The 19,772-nt window shown below is 42.5% G+C and overlaps 1 protein-coding gene across 7 annotated transcripts in view; it reads left to right on the top strand.

Moving 5' to 3' along the window:
- The first annotated feature begins 5,104 nt into the window (after nucleotides 1-5,104).
- LOC130185850 (dedicator of cytokinesis protein 3-like) overlaps nucleotides 5,105-19,772 on the top strand; it is a 184,838-nt gene continuing 170,170 nt past the window's right edge. For 6 of the 7 annotated variants that reach the window (XM_056402566.1, XM_056402575.1, XM_056402583.1 and 3 more), the window contains exon 1: nucleotides 5,106-6,026. In XM_056402566.1, coding sequence (XP_056258541.1) covers nucleotides 5,990-6,026 — 37 coding nt within the window. In that variant the 5' untranslated portion in view covers nucleotides 5,106-5,989. Of the gene's footprint in view, nucleotides 6,027-19,772 lie in introns of all 7 variants that reach the window. The other variant, XM_056402628.1, reaches the window with a different exon arrangement.

Consider the following 19,772-nt stretch of genomic DNA (forward strand, 5'->3'; position numbering starts at 1 on the left):
GTCAGTCCTCACCAATGCTGCTTCCGTTTAAGCATCAGAGGAAGAGAGTTTAAGAGCCCGGCCTCACATCATTAGTGGCGGCTGACATGATAGGCAGCTTGCCTCTGTACCTCCTTTGTGAACATTTGTGTAATTTGTGATTTGGTTTGAGATGCTGGTAGTGATTGTTGGGGACTGGGCTAGGTTTAAAATTCTGCTTGTGCATCACACCCTTAGAAACAGACTGTTGGACACATTAGGAACAGGGGTGCTGCTTCTTGTGTTTTGGGTTGGTTAGAATCGCATAGTTAGGCTCTTTGTTGGTTCCTGTTCCCCTACTTCAGTTGTCCTCTTGCCTTGTTTGTTTATTTGTTTACTTATTTACCCTCCTGTTAACGCGAGTTAAAATAATATTCTGTTTCTTACATTGAAGTTATTGTCATATCAAATGCATCAGAAAACAATGTGGATGTTATTATTAATATTTGGCTTGAATATTAAAATACTTGTTTGGAAACTTGCTGTGTCTGATTTGTTGTTAAGGAAACAAAACTGTTGTTACTGTAACTATGTGTACCTCAGCTTAAATTAGGGTCAAAATGATTTTGAGCTTGTAAAGTGATGTTCACAAATAATTCCAATGTTTGTAGTTGTAAATCAACCTTTGTAAACCTGTAAGATAAATCTGCTTGAAAAATTCAAGTTTGCGTATGTGAAACAATTGCGCTTGTGTCAAAGAGATTGATAATTTGCTTTTTTATACAAAATCTTATGCAATTTATAGTGCCAAACACAGAAGCACACTTTCAAAATAACAGTCTTAAACAGGCGAGGTAGGTCATAAAAGTTAAATCTTAGAAGCTATCGTCTATATGGGGATATAGTGGTATAGCTTTATTGCAGATCAACTTCTGTTAGGGCATGTACATGTGTTTGTGTGTATACATGTCATTTCACATTAAAACTGCAATTTATAATCAACTGTAACTGACAAAAATAAAATACACCTGTGAATGAAGGTACAGGTGAACTTCACTGTCACAAGACAAGTTTGCATAATAAAGAGAGGCGGATAAATCTTATTTAGTAACAAGTATAATTTATAGTAGAAATGTAAAAATAATACTTAATAGCTAAGTGAGGATAGTGCAACAGTCTGACAGGTTGACTGGAAGCTATTGTAGCCGTCCATAAGTGATGGAGGGAAGGTGCAAAAAGTCCAGGAGCCGATATTCATCATCAGTCTTAGTGTTAGAATAAGTTTTACACTGTGGTTTTACAGTTTAACGTTAGCACACATGCTACCTTAATCTACGATAACATTACAAGTAACTCCTAATTTATTTGCCAAATGGATGTTGGATTTATGCAATTAGCCTGTAAGACTAATGTAACAGTTGTTACAGCTAACCGTGTTAGCAGCATCTTGGCACAGCTCAGCCAGGAGCCTGTTGTTGTCAGGTTGATGATGCGGGTGGGTGTACTTGGTGTCCTCGAGGACACAGGTAAGATCCACCCCTCACTCCTCCCCAGCTCCACCCTCTCATCCAAATATGGTTTCTTCTGGCTCCAAAAAACCAAGATAGCGACGTAAAATATTGTTCTTGATTAATGAAAAATTCATCAGTTTTACTCAGTGTTGTGATACAAGACAATATGGTTCAGGTCCCAGGTTATAGTGGAATAGTGATTTTTTTTTAAATTCTCTCTTTTTCTGGTGTAAACAAGCTTAACTTTGTTGAATACATTCTCTGTTCAAGCTGAAATGAAACAAAACTCAGCTGCTTTTGTATTCGAATTCTTACAAGTAATGGTCAAAAAACAAAGGCATTGTGGTTTTTAATTGTGTCACCATCACTGAGCCATAGCAGATGTTGAACTAAAAGATCAAGTGTTAAATCCTCTCAGAAGCCAGTGTTTATCTATGGAAGTACGACACAGAAAGACACAGAAAGTCTGTTTACTCACCTTTAGTCAGCAGAATCCCTAAAGCTTCATCTAACAACAGTGCCATAGAAAGATAACAGATATCTGATATGTTCACCACTTTTACAAATACAGATTGAGCAATTTCAGGTCATATTAAATCCAAAAATGGAAATCCTGTACGTCCTCAAATGTTTGTTTTTTTTATATCACCAAACAGTGGTGTGTTTTTAAATGCTATTTTAAGTTTAATTATTAGAGACAAAGACAATCTGTGAAGGTTGAAATAACATGTTGAGTTCAGTGCATGTAATTATTATTATCGTTGTGTGCAGGAGATCACGATGATGATGATGATGACGTCCTATTAAATTATTTAAAAGTCCTCAGAAGATTATTTCTGTGTGTGATGAGTTGCCTTGAAGTCCGCCAGTGTCTTCGGCAGAAATGTCAAAATGTCTGAGTTATTGCTCTTTGAAAAACGTCCCTCGCTCTGGAGAAACACTCAGTATCTCCTGCTGTCCCTGCTGTTAATTCCTCCTCTTTTCTGTTTCATTTGTTCTTCCTGTCTGTTCTCCTCCTCCTTGCTGCCTTCATCCTTCTTTTCACAGTAAGCTGGATTTCACTGGACCAGAATACTAAGGCCAGGTTTTTTTTTGTAAGGATTTGTGTTTTTCTCTCTCAATGTTTCACTCGGTCACCACTCCTCATTTCACAGCATGTCAGCTTCTTGAATGTGACTTCAAAGAACATGGTGATACTGCCATCAAAAGGACTGGAGACAGAGACAGCAGCAGTGAAGGCTACTGAAAGAACCTTTTCCAGTTTTGTTATATGTAATCAATCCAACATCATTGTTGAACACACCAGATACCAGTTGTAGTGCAGGGAATAGTGGAACTAAATAGGATTTAAACATTTGTTTTTATCTGCAATTTTGAATTTTTTACATCATTATCATTATAAGTAAAGTTTGTTGCCTCAATGAATAGTTTGACAGTAATTACAACATGTTGATACAACTATGTTAAGATTGTTCAGACTTTCTTAAACGCACTGATTACCATAATAAAAAACGAAAGATGCATGTGCTGAACTGCTGACTCAGATATTCATAGGCGTGACAATGGATGTGTTAACAAGAAGGTCCGTGCAGTTCCTCTAATGACCACTAGAGTCTGGCTCCAAAAGTGAGTTAGATTTATGGCTGTAAAATACGCAAAAATCTGGTGACGAAGGTGCGTTTAATTGTACACTTGTAGTACTCGACTCTAACAGCAGGGGGCAGCAGCGTCTAGTCCGCCGAGCAAGAGAAGAAGAAGAGTTCGACCAATCATAGCGCTGGGTTCAGTCCTCCAACTGTCAATCATCTCAACACCGCGACAGAAACAGGGTTTAAACTCCGTCTGGCTGCTTCCTCAGGTGAAGGCGGTGCTTTACTTCCTCTGCACAGGTAAACGGGCTGTGGTGGATGTGGAAAGTTAATATTGTTAATTGAGTTAAATAAGCCAAACCCGTTAAACTATTTAACGTTAATAACGTTAACCTAACATTACGTAATTTGCTAGCTAGCTAGCTAGCTAGCTACAAGGCATATCGTGTGTCGTTAAACTGTTAAAGGTGACTTTTTTTATAGTACTAGTAACAGTTAGTATTTAGTATTAACAGCAGTGTTAAGCAGGTTTACTGAAACTTGACTTTCACTGTATATTTTAATGTAGTTCAGTGCAGTGCGATATTTTCCCAAGGTTGGCAGATCTGGTCCTGAAAATTTCCATTTAACTCGATCTAATTTACGTAGATTTAACTGAATGGTATTTACCTGTCTAACTAAGTTACATATTATACTGTAAAAATCCAGCACGCTAAAAAGAATTGTTTGCCCCTCAAAGCTGTACTTTATTTCACTACAGTGCAAACCCAGATTATTTCATTATCAATTAATTAACCTGGTGATTATTTTTCTCATTAATAATTTTGTCAATAAAATATCAGAAAATGACCCAAAAAGGCAGCTGCGCCTGTATTTATATCTGAAAACCAGTGAATGCTTTAATCCATTTGTTTTTATCCTGCACCATTACCATTATCGATTAATCTGCCAATTACATTATTGATTAATCGACTAGTTGTTTAGTCTGAGCAACATAAAGAATGGACCAACACTACAGATCAGTCTGAGATATCTTTGTGAAACTGGCCCCAGTTCTCCTCAGTACACCTGCACACAGGTACCTGTATGATGGGTTGTTCTTGGAGAACTTTCCACAGTTCTTCAGTGGATTTACGCTGAATCTGCACGTCTTAAGTGGCTAAAACTTTTGCACAGTGCTGTAACTGGACAAGCTGAACTTTGGTGTTCATGTGGCTATTGTTAATTTACTCTATTAAAAGGCTTCATGCAGGCTTACTCATTACTCTGCCTCTATCTCTGCTGCTGCCTCTCCACCACATTAATAAACAGGGAGAGGAAGACCGCAGTCCTTTTCATCTAGAAAGTATTTTTATCTTTTATAATGACCAGACTTCAGGAGGTTCCCCTGGAGATCACCATGGTTACCTTATGAACCCAGTTAAGCTGTGAGCAGGACTATCTGCCCACAGTGATAATACGCCTGGTAAAAACAGTGTGTGTTACCCAGGAATATACACACGGTGGCACAGCGGACACAACAAACTCCTCTTGTGCTGAATGTCGACATGCATTTGCGCACGCAGGCGTCTCTAGGCCACTATCACTCTCACTCACAACGTGACAGAAACTGTGTCAGTGTGGTGTCATGTTGTGGAGCGATGACATAGCCCCGTGAGTCATACGTACGGCTGCGTGTGAATGTGTGAGGCTCCGTGCGGTAAAGTGAGTCGTGTTCCTGTTGACATGTTGAACACGTGTTTTTATGAGTTTGTAGAAAGGGTCTGCCACATATAAACTATGTCCACGGTGCGTTTGCGTGTGTGTATGTATTTCACAGTGCGTGTATGTGCGTGCGCGCATAGGTGTCCCCTATAAGCCCACAGTATTGTACAGTGAATGTGCCAATTTTGTTCCAGTGATGACCTTTAATGATCCGGTGGCGCAGCGGACACGCACACACGCACGCACACACACACACACGCACACGCACGCCATCTCCCTCTCCTGACCACGTAACACTCTCTATCTGTAAGCTTTCCACTCGCCTGATCCTCTTAAAACTGATGTAGGATTCCCTGCCGCCGCTGCCGCTGCCGCCGCCGCCGCTGCGCACGGCTCTCCCGCTCTCCCGCTCGGTCGTACGGACATCGAGCACAGAGGAGACTATGTGTAATTTTTCTTCATCTGCTCAAAACAAGTTCTGACATCCGGAACCGAGGAGGACGGTATCAGCGGGAGAAATGCATGCGCACGTATAAATACGAAAACAGCGGGAGCCTGAGAGACTGGAGATGCTGCACTGATTGAGAAGGGGATTCCTGCACGAGAAGAAGAAGAAGAAGAAGAAGAGGAGGCTGGGGCTCAACTGATTTTTCTGTATATGTGCTGGGAATGTCTGCACGCTCTGTGATCACATCAACACCTTTGGTCGTGTAGTTTGTCCTCTGTTGTCATCACACCGGAACTGTCATTTCACTATATTTTTCCGCGGGGTCTGCAGCGTTTGTAGAAGTGCAGCCTGTTACCCTGACCCCCACTGTACTTTGTAAAACCCAGACCTATTTCGTGACGTGCCTGCGCAGCATCTTTTACACAACATCCAGCGGTAGGGGAGCTGCTGCGTGAGGGGTTTTCACCGGTGGTTCGTCCCCGCAGAGCGCAGCAGCGACCAGCAGAGATGGACAAACACATTGCGCCATGCGTCAGCCTCACGGGATGTCAAACACACGCTTTGCTCATCCGCTAAAACAAAATAACTCTCCTCAACTTCGACACCTGAAGACAGCTCACCCCTCCCCATCATCCTGAACAACTGAAATAACTTTTCCTCTCCTCCTCCTCCTCCTCTCCCTCTCCCTCTCTGGTGATACCTCCGTAGGATCTCCATGAAGCGACGCATCGGGTGATTATACTTTGTTGGGGATTTTGCTCTTTGTACACCGGGACATCATGTGGACGCCGACGGAGGACGAGAAAATAGGAGTGGGTGAGTACATCAGTGATGTTTGTGTATTAATTTGCCTTGAGTGTTCTCCTGCTGTGTGTGTGTGTGCGTGTGTGTTTCATCTATGGATGATGGATGTCCTGTGTGCAGGACTGGGGCTGATATGACACAGCTGTTCAGTAGAGACGATAATTAATGCTTGCAAAGTTTCAGCTCATCCAGACAGTAAATGTTGTCAGTGAGATTCATTCAGCTGCTTCTGCGTCACAGCTGACTTGGTGGTGAATCGTGAGGTGAACAGAAATCCTCTGTCAGTCTTGTGAAGGGACGCCTGTGGGTCTGAACTCTGCAGGGAGTTTACGGCACTCTGCTGCTATCTGTGCACTATCCCCATAAAATCTTACAGTATTCCCTCCAGACGCATCTGTGCTCCCTCAGGCACCAGAGTGGGCTTTTTAATGACCTTGTGGTAGTTTATGGTATTTTGTATTATCTGTTATATAAAAAGAAAATCAGGTCTTACTCTTTATGCGTGTTTATAAAATGATCCGTGATACTTGGTGTGTTTTATGGTGCGGTATCTCACGGTACAAGAGGAGCAGAACCAGGCGAAAGGCCATTTCATGATGTGGATATGTAATATATGAATATAGAGCTGTATGACAGTGGAAACAGTAGGAGGAGTAGATGTGGTGATGGGAAAGAGCAGCGTGCTGTATGTATGAGCTCTGTGATAATGGACAGTGCAGGTAACTGAGAGTCTCCAGCGGGGCAGCAGTGATTTATCAGCATGTATTATGTGGCAGAGTAATGAGAGTGAATGTTTTCAAATGAGAGTTGGTGGTTTAGGGGCCATTAGTGATCCACAGTTATTCCCTCTCTCCCTCCCTCTCTCTCCCTCACCCCACCTCCCTTGTATCCATCACTGCACAGTCTTTAAAGACAGTCCCTGCCACACACTCTCAGGCCTATTGTGTAACACTACCAGTCGCTCTCCGCCATGCTTTTCTATCTTCTTTTATTTCTTACTGAATTTACCTGTTTACCTGTTTTCTGAAATGCCAGTTTGTTGCACCTGCAGAGGGTTTTCTCTCGATGTGTTTGTGTTTTGTGATCGTGTCATTGAAGCTCTGTAGAAGTTCAAACTGCCTGTTTCGTGCACACTCCTGACACCGGTTGTGATAAGTCACTCCAGATCTTGGTCTCGGCCTCTTTGGTCATCAGGAGCCATTTACATAATTCTTCCCCCCTCCGATATTTTCTGGTCTCTTTTATTGAGTTAATACCCTGAGAAGATCCTTTCATGATGCCGTCTAATCTGTGCTGCTGTTGCTTTTATGAAACGGTGAGATTTTGAGTTGAACACGATCTATCCAACAGATGATTAGGCTTCTGAGACCACCTATGTAGCAGAGGCATGGTGTGAAATACAATCCTAATGTGCACAGTCCAACAAAATTAGCATAGGGTTTTCAAACGCCCCCCCCCCCCCCCCCCCCCCAGCTGAGAGTCAGGGGTATCGATTGACAGCTGTCCTGGCTTTTCCGATTGACCGATCAGGCAGAATTCTACACCAGTGTCTGCAGTGGGAGGGAGCAGGGCCTCTGCTGACAGGAAGTCAATGAGGGGAATCATGACTCCGGCACTCTGTTAATTGGAAAGAAACATTACCTGAATTTGAATGAGAGGCAGTGTGTTGTGTTTTTTTTTCGTTCTGTAGTCTGATACCTTCAGTAGACTCCAGCTGTGACTCCACGCTGCGGCTTGTTGATTTATTCCTTTTAACATCAGAATCAGAATCGCATCACAACTCACAAGGTTTCACACTGAACGCCGGCAGACACGATACAAGGACAGCAACATCATGATCGTTGCAGTAATGTGAGAAGGCAACTATGAATATTGCCCCTCGTAGTGTCGATCACACTAAACAGCAGGTGTTCAAACGAAGCACGATGCACTCCACTGCTCGTCACTCTGCAGGACGGAGCTTTGTCCCACTCTGAAGAAACAATCCACTACAAAACTTTGATTCTGTTACGAGCTAGCAGCCACATGATAGCATCCCTTAACGTGATAGTCCGGGTTATTTTACATGGGGTTGTGTGAGGTACTTATCTACAGTCAGTGTATTACCTGCATGTACTGATGTGGACAGGGACAGCAAAAAGCATAGTCAAAGAAAAAAGTTTAAGTGTACATTTTATTTTGAATATTTTCACAGCTTTGTTTTGCTGTCCTTTGGAACTACATTTTTTACTAACTACCATATTCCTACGCTCAAGCGCAACTACACTTAGCTCTGTCGGACTCAAACAGCTGATTTGCGGAATAATACATCGGCACCGTAGTTCAACGGTTCACAAACTGTAGCTCCTAAGAAAATGGCTGTTTGACGTCAGGATGAAGCTGTGATAATATTCAAAATAAAGGGTACACTTAAACGGATATATAAGAGGCTAAAACAACATGCAGACAACCCCTCCTCAAATAACCCAAAGAATCACTTTAAGGAGCACAGCTGCAATCATAGACACACCCACATGTTCACAACATATTTGTTTACTTATTTTAATCCTGCCGTATGTTTTCCTGTCCATTCTCCCGGAGGTACCCAAAACAACTTTGGCAAAAGTAGAACCTCCAAGACCCCCAATTGTAGGAGGAGAGAAAGGAGGTTTAAAGTGGGCTCAATGGAAAAAGAGCAATTTTCCATCACAAAACATCTTGTTTTTCATTGAACGTCACACATGTGATATTTGATACTATAAAATGATCTAAAGGATGAACCGCTCACTGAAAACCATCTGTCTGCGTGACCAGCCCTGTGACTTGCTGAGACTTTATTATGCTCTCATTCATCCCGCTTCATGTCATATGCAAATTGCTGCTGTTTTGAAAAGAAAAAAAAAAAAGAAGCTGCCTGTACTTTGTCTTTACAATGACGGTAAATTATCCTTGCCATATCAAAGTCAAGTAATGACTGAGAGAGTGCCCACAAAAGATGAAAGAAAAGAGGAAATCCTTAATCTTCCATTAGAAAAAGGAACAAGAAACTGGAGAGTCACGTATCCCTTCAGTGTTTTCATGTAAGTGTGTTTTGTGTCTTTTTGCTAATCCGACCATTTGTGTTTTTGTTGGATAAGGCTCTGCATACCAAAGCGGGGAGAGTGGTAACTCATAGAGGCCGTCCAATGGAGTTGGGATGACCAGTGCCTGGTTGTAGAAAACAGCTATTCAGTTGGATGAATGCAGCTTTGTGGCGCCCATAGAGGCTCCTGAAAGCGGCTTCACCTCCCCCAGGGCTGCACAGCACAGCACTCAGTTCTCACACTCACAGATGACACAGGACACACACACACACACACACACACACACACACACACACACACACATGCACAGACAGACAGGCACAGAGGAAGACAGACGGACTAATGAACACATGTCCCAGACACACTCTTTATGAAATGCACCTGCTAAAGCGGGTGGAACTTTTATTAGCAACTCAATAATAATATTCTCATTTAAATGTGTTATGTAAGTTTTTAAAAACAAGGAATTGTTAGTCAGGTTGTTGTCAGAGTTGAGAAACACACTCCAACTGACAAAAGTGACACACACAGTTCAGACACACCAGTGGACAGGGCGACTTTATGTGTGGCACACATGCCACACCATATTTCTCACACCCACACCAGGCACACACCAGCGTACACAGTGATAAAAGTAGGTCACAGTGAAAGTGACAGATGTGTAAAGGATGTCCTCCTCATGTCCAGCACCGCACCTTTTGTTTTCTTTGTCGTTTGTTTTTATTCTTTTGTCAGTTTTCACTTTTTCTTTTTCTTTTTTTCTCCTGACCTATTTATCCTGAACCAGCTTTTCATTTTGCTGCTGCAGCTCCTGCTCATCTGTCACTGTCGTGCTCTTGCATTTGGAGACAGATGCTGCGGGTTGCCACTTGATCAGGGCTCCTCCCAGATTATGGAGCAACCTGCCAGACATCTTTAAACAGTCTTTAGTGACCTTTCCGGGCCTGTCATTTATTTCTTCTGTCTTTGGGTCAGGCTTTTGTCTGTCAAATATCATATCTCATCTGAATCTTGAAAGCTCTCTTACTTTAAAGCTCCATATTTTCCTCTTCTTCTGTGTTTTATTTGAAGCGTTGATCCATAAGAAGATATATTTGTGTTTTTAAGAACCAAGAACCATCTCAGTGTAGTTTTACATCTCCTCTCTCAGGCTTCTCTCTGGAGCTCTAGTAACAACAGGTGAGCCAATCAGAAGAGAGGAGTCTCTGAGCCACTCTTCTGATTGGCTGACTGTTTTCTGGGTGATCCAATAAAAATACAGCAGATTTCAGGTAAAAACACTCAGAGAAACCAAATCCTGCAAGGTTTGGATGGTGGGTCCAGGTGGGCGGGGCTTGGTGACTGCTTTGTTGTGACATCACAAAGTTCCAGAAGTCCTGACGGCTGGTTTTAAGGCTCAGTTTCTGAATACAGGCTGTGTGCATTTCTCTGTGGACTGAGGCTTTGATACTTTCACAGTATTAATATAGAAGCTAGAGCTGATCTATAATCACACTACACATGGACACAGACCTTTAGACTATATGGAACCTTTAACTAAATTTTCTATGGATGATGAATCTCTATGCTGTGTTCCACCATTTCAATATTTAGGCTAATTGGCCTGAGGTGGGTGATGAAAAGACAAAATCTTTGTGTTTTTGTGCAGATTTCTTTCCTAAAAGACAGCACACTGACGCTCCTGCCTAAAGCTTCACACACTAGAAGAAACGTCTCTGAGGAATTATATTCTCTCCAGATTCACCCGTGACTCTCCCACCGGCAAACGATTAAGGCGAGAAGAATTCTCAAGTCCTACATGCAGAAATATCCACATCGCCTATGGAAACTGACAGCAAATCAAGTTGATTGCTTTTGCTCCCACCCCATCACTCCTTCGCTCCGTCTCCCCCTCCTCTACTCCTCAGGGTGCTAGCTTGGCCTTTTAATCACATCTCAAAGCAACGAGTTAACAAGCAGACATCACACAGATTCTCTTTGCTAATTTTGCCCTTTTTTTTTAGAGGCTTGTGTGTTGTCCCTTGGTGACATGGGAACAGCCCCCACTTCACGCACTCCCACTCCCGCTTTAGCAAAGCTGTTCAGATACGATTGTTGTGGTTCTGTGCTGTAATGCAGCCATTAGAATTAAATTACAGCCATTAGACATTAGTATAAACCAGCCCAAAGGAAGGGAGCCTCTCTGTTCTGCTCTTTCTGTTCAAACTGACCGACCCGTCCAACATTATGAACGTCTTCTCCTGTTCAGGTCTCAGTTGGGGCTAAAGCCTATCACAGCATTGGTCAACACGGTTACAACCTGGACAGTCTAGCGCAGGGCTAACCTACTTAGACAAATATGTTTATGCTTTCATTTCCACATAGAAGCAACCATAAGTTAGGACACCTCACAGGATGAACATGCAAATACCCAAGAGAATAAGAGCAAATACGATCACCGTGCGGCATTTAGCGACATACTGTGATCATTCCTGTGAGAGTGCACTGAATCTGTACTGACCCAGATATGTAGCTTTAATCATACAGCTTCTTTAAAATAAAAGCTTTTCTCAGAGGAGAAGAACATCTAATTGTGAAGAGATCTAGCGTGTTTCCCCAGACACTGGAATCTAACCAGGTCAGGCTTCTGCCGTGGAAACGACTGACAGTTATAGCATGTTACAGTAAAATACAATTTTAATGCAATGAACCAGTCCACGATGAAAAGACTGGCGCAACTGGTGCGTTTGCAGAGTAGTAGTAGAGCAGAGGAGGAAGTCACGTGACGTAGCGACAAAGTCCGTATTAGGAGGAGGGCTAAACACAGGACAGTTAACGTTTCTTTTACCCACGACTGTTTCCCAACCTGAACCACTTGTTTATTACCGTAACCATGACGACAAAGGTCCTTTAACCTTAAGGAAGTACTTATTTTAACCCAAACCATGATCTTCCCCTAAACCTAATCAAACATTATTGTGACCATGATGGTGCCCTGGTTCACCTGCCGTCGTCACGCTCCCACGGGTTGTATCCGAGGGTTGGGACAAACGACCTTACATGGTTGTTTAGGTCTGCGGACTTGTGTCGTATTTGTGCAGAGTGACGATGTCAGTTATCAAAAAACAGAGAAAGAGCAGCCTCAACACAGAAAGTGAGACAGAATGGAGATGTGGTGAAGTAAACAGACTGCGACAGAGATGCTGAGCTGGTAATGTGATGTTGTTGTGTTTCCAGCTGAGGATTACGCTACTAAACAGTGGGTGAAGTCATCACCACAGTCCCCAACAGACACACACCCAGCGCTCACTCTCAGTATGGCAGTGGGCCTCAGTGAAGTGTCTTTGTTCATGTGTGAATGTGCATGTAAAACTCAGGAAACAAGGGACACTACATGTGAATAAACATTACCAGCTTGTGTTTCTGACCAAATAAAAGCTAACAACTAAACCCAACTTTAGCCTGCTCCCATTTATCTTGGTGCAGAATTTTCACACAAACTATTAGTTCTTTATTTAGTTGGTAACTAGAGTTGGGTACTGCTCACATTTAAACCAATAAAGTTCAAGAGTGAAAGGCTTCTTTCTGTACTTTACTCTCTGTAATAACAAAAATGTAATTTCAGTTGTAGTAGAAGTCCAAACTTCTCAATTCCAACATGGTTAATTATTTATAAGATTTTGTTATTTATTTAGAGCAAAATAAATCCCCTTCCTACCTCCTTCAACCCCCAAACCTGTACCAACCTGCAGCCTGTCACAGTCTGTTACCATGACATCAATTTCAACCTGCAGTCAGTGGCTGGATGGCTAACAGTGGTAGAAATGCTAAGCTAATGTCAATCAAGAAAGCGAGAACAGTCCCTTTTTTCTCTAACAACAGCTTCATCCAGCCAGCCAATAATTACCTGAATATGTCGATGAAGTTGTAGCTGTCGATGATGCCTCACTTAATGTTTGTCGTCCGGCGGGGGGGGGTGGAGGGGGGGGGTTCAACTTCTTTGCCGCTGGCTGCAGGCGTGCTAATGTTAGCTGCAGCTGCTGTGCTGGACTTGGCCTTTTTTCAGGCTTTTCCTCACATTAGACATGTTGCACATTGCAGAGAGCATTGGCTGCATCAACTTTTGAAAAGTATAACTACACTTGAGACTGCTTTTCAACCTCTTTTCTCTCTGTCACTCTCAGGTACCAAATTCAGCACTGTTCACAATTTAACGTGAATCAGTACTTAATAGTACCGACATAATTCTGTCGACATAATTCTCTCGGTACCCTTAAAAATACTGAGTTAAGTTCCCAACCCTATGGGTAATGCTTTCATAAAAGGAACACCGCTGTGTCATTAATTCCCGTTTCATAGTAGCAGCTCATTAATTGGTCTTTATGGGGGCAAACTGGGTTATTGAGATAAAATTTCATATTAAGAAATTATCTCATTTGTTTAAAAAAAAAAAAAAAGAAAAAGAAAAAGGGAATAAAGACCCAAGAGTTCAAGAAAAAGCCGTTGAGATCCTCCCACCACATTTACAAGCTATAATCAAGCGCCAACGTGCATGCTCAGGTTAACCATGCCTGACTGAGCTGCTTCATGTATTATTCTCTGTGTAGGCAATTTTCACCATGGGCAGCGCTGGAGGAGCTGCATTTAGAGCACATGTATGCAAACATGCCCAGACCACACGCAAACAAAAAAGACTATGAATTATTTATCCAGTAAAATTTGCACTTACAGGCCACAAATGATCAATCAAAGGATATAGCTCTTCCTTAAGGAATGAAATGACAACAGCTGGATGAATCTGAGTGCCACAGTGAGAGGCAAATGGTTCGATTTGCTAAGATACACTTCTCTGTGTAGGTGAAATTTTGTGCTGCTCGTCTAACCCTGGTGAACACTGAGAGGTGCTGTGCTTAGGTCTAAATATTGCTGTGCTCAGTGCAAGTAAGTGCCAGTGGGAGGGTGATACATCTTGTTAACACAAACAATAACAAGTGTTGCTCTCAAGCAAGGAGGGGAAATACTGTAAAAAGACCTAACACTGTATTTTTCCATCATTACCTCAAGTTGTATTTGTAAGCACGCAACGTGAGGAGGCTTAAAGATTAAAAGTACGATGAAGCCTGAGAGCTGCTGGCTGCTGTCCGTGGTGCTGAAACACACCCGGCCGAGCAGCGCTTTAGGTGGAGAGGAGAGGATTCCTTATTTGATCCTCGCCTCCTTATTTTCTTTCTCCTCTGGCGAAGCTCACGAAGTCACGATGGTGTCTCTGGGCTTTTCAAATGTAGGTGGAAAGTTCATCAGGGGCAGTAACAAGCTGATCTACGCTGCACCGTGTGTGTGTGTGTGTGTGTGTCATGTGTTTCCTGCCTCGGCGCTCATTCAGTGATGCTGCAGCACCGACGGTGATTCGTGCATCATATCCATAACTGGCACCAGAACTGAAATTAACCCCCAGGCTTCACTGCTGCAGAAAATTCAGCTGCATATTGAACAGCAGGCAAATAGGGAAGGAAACCAAAAGCAAAGAGCGCAGAGGAGGATTATGTGCAGAGGAACGGGACTTCAGAGCGCACTGCCCCTTAGCGATGCTTGACAACGTCCCTAAACTGCCGTCCTCCATGATGAGCAGCGCATTATTTACACGCATCTCTTAAAATAACAAATTATCTTATTGATCTAAATAGTCTCTACTCATTTAAGTGCATGTGTCTAATTTTCTTTGTGTATTTTCATGTGTGTTTGGCTTTTGCGCATGTGAATTCCTACTTTTGTGTATGTGGTGTGTTTGTGGATTGCTTTTTGAGTGTTTGTCATTTCACGTCAGTGTGTCAGTGAAGCTAAACGCCCCCTCTATTCCGACAGCCAGTGCTAGGAGGTGTTGACTCGGCCCAAACCGTGCACACCGTGTCCAAAAGCTTTGACATCAGGAACCCCCCGCAGACTCTTGGAGGGTTTTTTTTTTCTTTTTTACTCTTCTCTCAGAATCTCTTTAGACTTGAGACTTTAATCTCCGTCCCTGTCACTGTCAGGCTGCCTCTCTCTGCCTCTTCCCTCTATAGCTCAGTCTGCCGCCTCCATCTGTAACTCCTCCTGTCTTTATTTGCCTTTATCTGAACACTCACAATCTCCTGATACATCCATCTCTGCACTCTTCATCCCACATTTTCCAGGCCTGTCTCTGAAACAGAAGTGTCCTTTTAGATCTTATTCCAATGGCCTTCATTTAAAATAACATCACAGTCACAGCCAGAAACACCAGCTCTGTCATTGTGATGTGTGGTAAAATGATGACTTCACAGTCTCCCACTAATATTAGATTAGATTAGATTAACTTTATTAATCCCACAACTGGGAAATTCATTTACCACAGCAGAATATAATATATAATAATATCATGTTAATGTTCAAATCTAGACCAAAAACTGTAACTTGGACAGGTTAACACACACTTTGTGACACAGTTTTATCTGTTTCTGAAAATACTGCAACTGGGGAATGGCTTTGAAAGTTACTGGAGAACGATCTTTCTCTCTCTCTGACTGCTCCTCTCTCTATTCTGCTTCCTCCCTTTACCCCCCGTGGTTCTGGTTTTTGGGAGAGTTGAGAGTGAGTCGAGCTTGTGTCAAAGCAGAGACTTGTCATCTAGTTTATATGCACAAAGAGTGTGGCTTATCTTTTGAACCAGGAGAGCAAGTTAAGTTTGAAAGAGAATAACAGTCATAAAGTTTTCATTTGTGGTGCACGGGTCAGGGAAAACTTTTATTTTCCTGCTTCTTCAGTGAGCTGAGTTGTGGTTTGGATGTGGGCTGCATCTCTAGCTGGCCGTCAGCCAGTAGGCGTATGCGTGCGTGTGTGTGTGTGTGTGTGTTTGTGTGTGTCTCGAGGGTCTTAAACACAACAGCGTTCTAGAGGAGAGTTCCGTCGTTGTTATGGTTACACTCGGTATCCGCGGACACCCTGGCAAGACTGGTTCCACTATCGCCATAACAACGGTCCAACTCCTCAGCCTCCCTCCAGAGGAGGGAGGAGGATCATGAACAGCCCTGATCGACGTCTCACACTGACAACACACACACGTTAACCTGCTTAAAAATACAGATATGACCAGAGACTCCGGGAGGGAACTCCAGAGGTACAATAAACAATATAACTTCAGTCAGTCATTGGGATATAAGGTAGAGCTAGAGTCAGTGTTACTCTCTACATAAATGATTTTGCATAATAATTCTGTTTATTGTCTGTAAGTGGAAGAGCTGAAGTAACCACCAGTGAAGTATTTGAAGTTCTGGTAGAGAAGAAGACGTATTTGTGAGTTTTAAGACCCAAAACCTTCTTGATTTGGTTTTTCGTTTCCTCTCTTCTCTCTGAAGCTCCAGCAGGCGCAGGGTGTTTTGTGTCATTTCCTGAGCCTCTCTTCTGATTGGCTGAGTGTTTGAGTCATGCACAGCCAGGCCAATCACAGCTAACAGATTGTAGCCTACTGCTGTAGCTTGGTAAAACTTATTTTGAAAAAAATAAACATGTCTCTAATGTCACCATCATTGGGAATGTTGTGCACTGATATATTGGGCCACTGTCTTCTAACTTGCTAGCAGCTAGCTAATGAACACTTGTTGTTGGGTTTTTAATACAAGTTAAAACAACAACAAAAACACTATGGATGGTGGATCTAGGTGGGCGGGGCTTGGGGCACGGCTGAGGGCAGTGACTGCTTTGTTGTGACATCACAAAGTTCCAGAAGTCCTGACGGCTCATTTTAAGCCTCAGTAGACCCTAGACCTGTTTTATAATTTAAAAAAATCTCTCTCTCACAGGTTACAGTAAGTAAATTATGGGAACATTGTAGTTTGGATTAAAATGACGACTTCACTAAAATAAGAGAAGATTAATTTTTATTGTTACAATAATAAAACAGTTGTTTAAGATTAGGAAACAGACTGTTACTGCTGGAGATGGAAGGGAGCAGCGATCCAGTGAGTTAAAGCCTGAAATGTTTTGCACGAGATAGGAGAGTGTTTCTCATTCATTTTCCAGCTAGTCTGAAATTAAACTAATCTCCCAGTCAGTATCCTGCTTCCCTCGGGCCGTTGCTGCCTCTGATTGGGCAGTTTCCAAACACTTAGTGGAAATTACTGTCTGGAGCCACAGAAGTTGTTTTTGCTTATCTCTTCTCAACTGAACAACTGTATTTGGCAAAAGTGACTTTGTGTATATGTGTGTGAGTTTGTTTGTTGATCTGTAATTTCAAACTGAACACGTCAGAGTCTTTGAATGCTTTATGAAGGATCATGGAGGTGGATTCGGTGACCAGCTGACTGGGCCTCGAATTTCATAAAGGCACAGCAGCAGAAACTCGTTTCAGTCGGCCGCTCACCTGCTGCCTTTTGCGTGCACGTCGTGGATTTTTGACTTTTTCAGAAGCTTTCGAATGACTTGACTTACTCTTGTTTCTGTAAGATTTTTATGTTGATTGTTGTGCAACTTTCATCTTTAAATACAAGTCTGTCACGACACAAATTCTCAAAATCAACTTTGACATTCTCGTCCATGACTGTGACAAATTACATCCTCACTATTTCTTCCCATCTTGTGTCTTTCTCTCTTTCCTACCATTCGCTTTCTTTCTCTTGCTCTCTTTCAGTCCCCCACTCTCTTTTCTTCCTTGTGATCAGAATAGAAAAGAGTCGTCAGCTGTCTCTGAGTTTCCTGAAATGCGATGCCAGCCTGTCTGTCTCCGTACTTATCGATTAGTGCTTAAAAAAGGTCGTCTGCTGCCTCAGGAGGTCTGCAGGCCTGAAGCTGGTCCTGAAGTGCGTTCAACAGTCCTACACTTTTCCAAATGTCAACAAATTCCTTCTCTCAGATTCCTTCTCTCCTGTGATCTAATTCTTAATTATTCGTGATGGGAACAGATCATTCAAAAACACAAACTTATTTCATCGTGACTTTAAAAGTCTTTGAGTCTTTTATGTAGTTTGAACTGAAATGAAAGTTGCGATCTTAGTCTTGTAATTGTTTTTACAGACGGTTTTCTGCCTGATTATCTGTTCAGTTATAAAACACCTGATAAAGTTTTTATTCACATTTCACTGAGCTGACCTCGACTGTTCAATCCTCTTGTGTTGAATCCATCTGGCTCCATGAGCGATGGGGGGGGATAAAACAGAAGAGGCCCAGAGTTTCACAGAGATGCGGTTCATCTTTAAAATAAGTCATAAATCATCACCGAAGCTCAGAAGGAAAAAAAAAAATCTAAATGTCAAGACAAACGTCGGTGTAATTGTTTTCTATTTAGTTCATGAAATACCCCTGTCGGACAGATGATCCATGACCCGACGCCTACTGTACGTTACCTTTTGGTTCACTGCCCACCATGTATTCCCTGGCTTTTTCCACAATGACTCACGCTTGACAGAGCCTCCACATATGAAGCCAGGGCTGCGATTTAATGAGCCCAGACCCAAGGTGAGAAAACACAATTACTTATTCAGGCAGCGGGGTGAAGAAAGTTGAACGCCTCCTCATTTATTCTGTGTTTGTATATTTACTCCTGTGTTGCGGAGGGAAGATTACCTCTGTGTTTTTTGTCTTGGCAGTGTTTTGCCTTGAGCCTCGATCCCTCTCTTTGCATGGGAGAGGAGACAAATGGTGGGTGACACCGGAGGCCGGGGGGCAGACACCATGGCCCAATTATCTGTCTGTTTTCCCTCATTTCTTAGCCTCGTTTTCACTCTCTCTTTCTCCTGTTTCTTCCAAGTTCTTACCTCTTGTCTGTATTTTCCTCTCACTCTCTGTTAACCTCTCTCTCTTTAACATTTCTCATTGAAAGCTGTATTTGTTTTTCCCCACATGCCTCCCCTCCCTCCCTTCCATCTATCTCTCACTTAGTCTAATGAATATTTCAGACAGAAATGCTATTTATAGATGTGACATCGTTCCCCCGGTCCATCCATCAAGCCATCAAGCTCAGCCTCCTCATCTGCACGTTTTACTCCGTCGTTATCGGGCTGAGGTTGAGTTTCATGTCACTTTCAATTATCATCAATTCTCGGAATAAAGCCGTTTTTCTTTCGATCACCAATAACAGGATAAACGGTTCACTTTAATTTGTTTTATCACCAATCAACTTTTATTAACGTTTTTCACCCGCTGATTTGATCTGATGGGATTTCGAACGCAGCTCTTTTCTGTTAAGGTTTCTTTACTGTGCCGACTTCCTTCCTCCACATGAGCAGGGCCTATATGACAGAAGGTCGTTTGTTTAGTAGAAAGAGCAGCTGCCAAGTATTTCAGCTTTTAAATTGCCCATTGACGACTTTCCCTGGACCCGCTCTCCACACAAACAGTATGAAATCATGCAAGTTAGGCCTAATTTTACCATCTGTGCTCGAGGGTTGGTTGGCCCCTTGATCCACAGCTTTTCTCTGAATGCAGGCCAATCACTTAAGAAAAAGTAAATTGGCAGTTTATGATATTGTAACCAATTTTTTACAACTGTATTCTACTATCACAGCACAGTGGGGTCTGCATTTTAGTTTCTGCTCCAACAAGGAGTTCATTTTCTGCAAAACACGTGTCTCTAAAATCCAGTTTGTGAGAGCGTTTCCCTTTGTGAACATGCAGGCTGTTCTTTAATGTCAGAGCGAGAAGAAAAACAAGCTTCTTTTTTAAACCAGCCAGTTATTATTCAGTAGTGTGTGTCTAAACCATGATTCAC

Source organism: Seriola aureovittata, chromosome 2 (assembly GCF_021018895.1).
Source record: "Seriola aureovittata isolate HTS-2021-v1 ecotype China chromosome 2, ASM2101889v1, whole genome shotgun sequence".
In the NCBI taxonomy this organism is placed as follows: Eukaryota; Metazoa; Chordata; class Actinopteri; order Carangiformes; family Carangidae; genus Seriola; species Seriola aureovittata.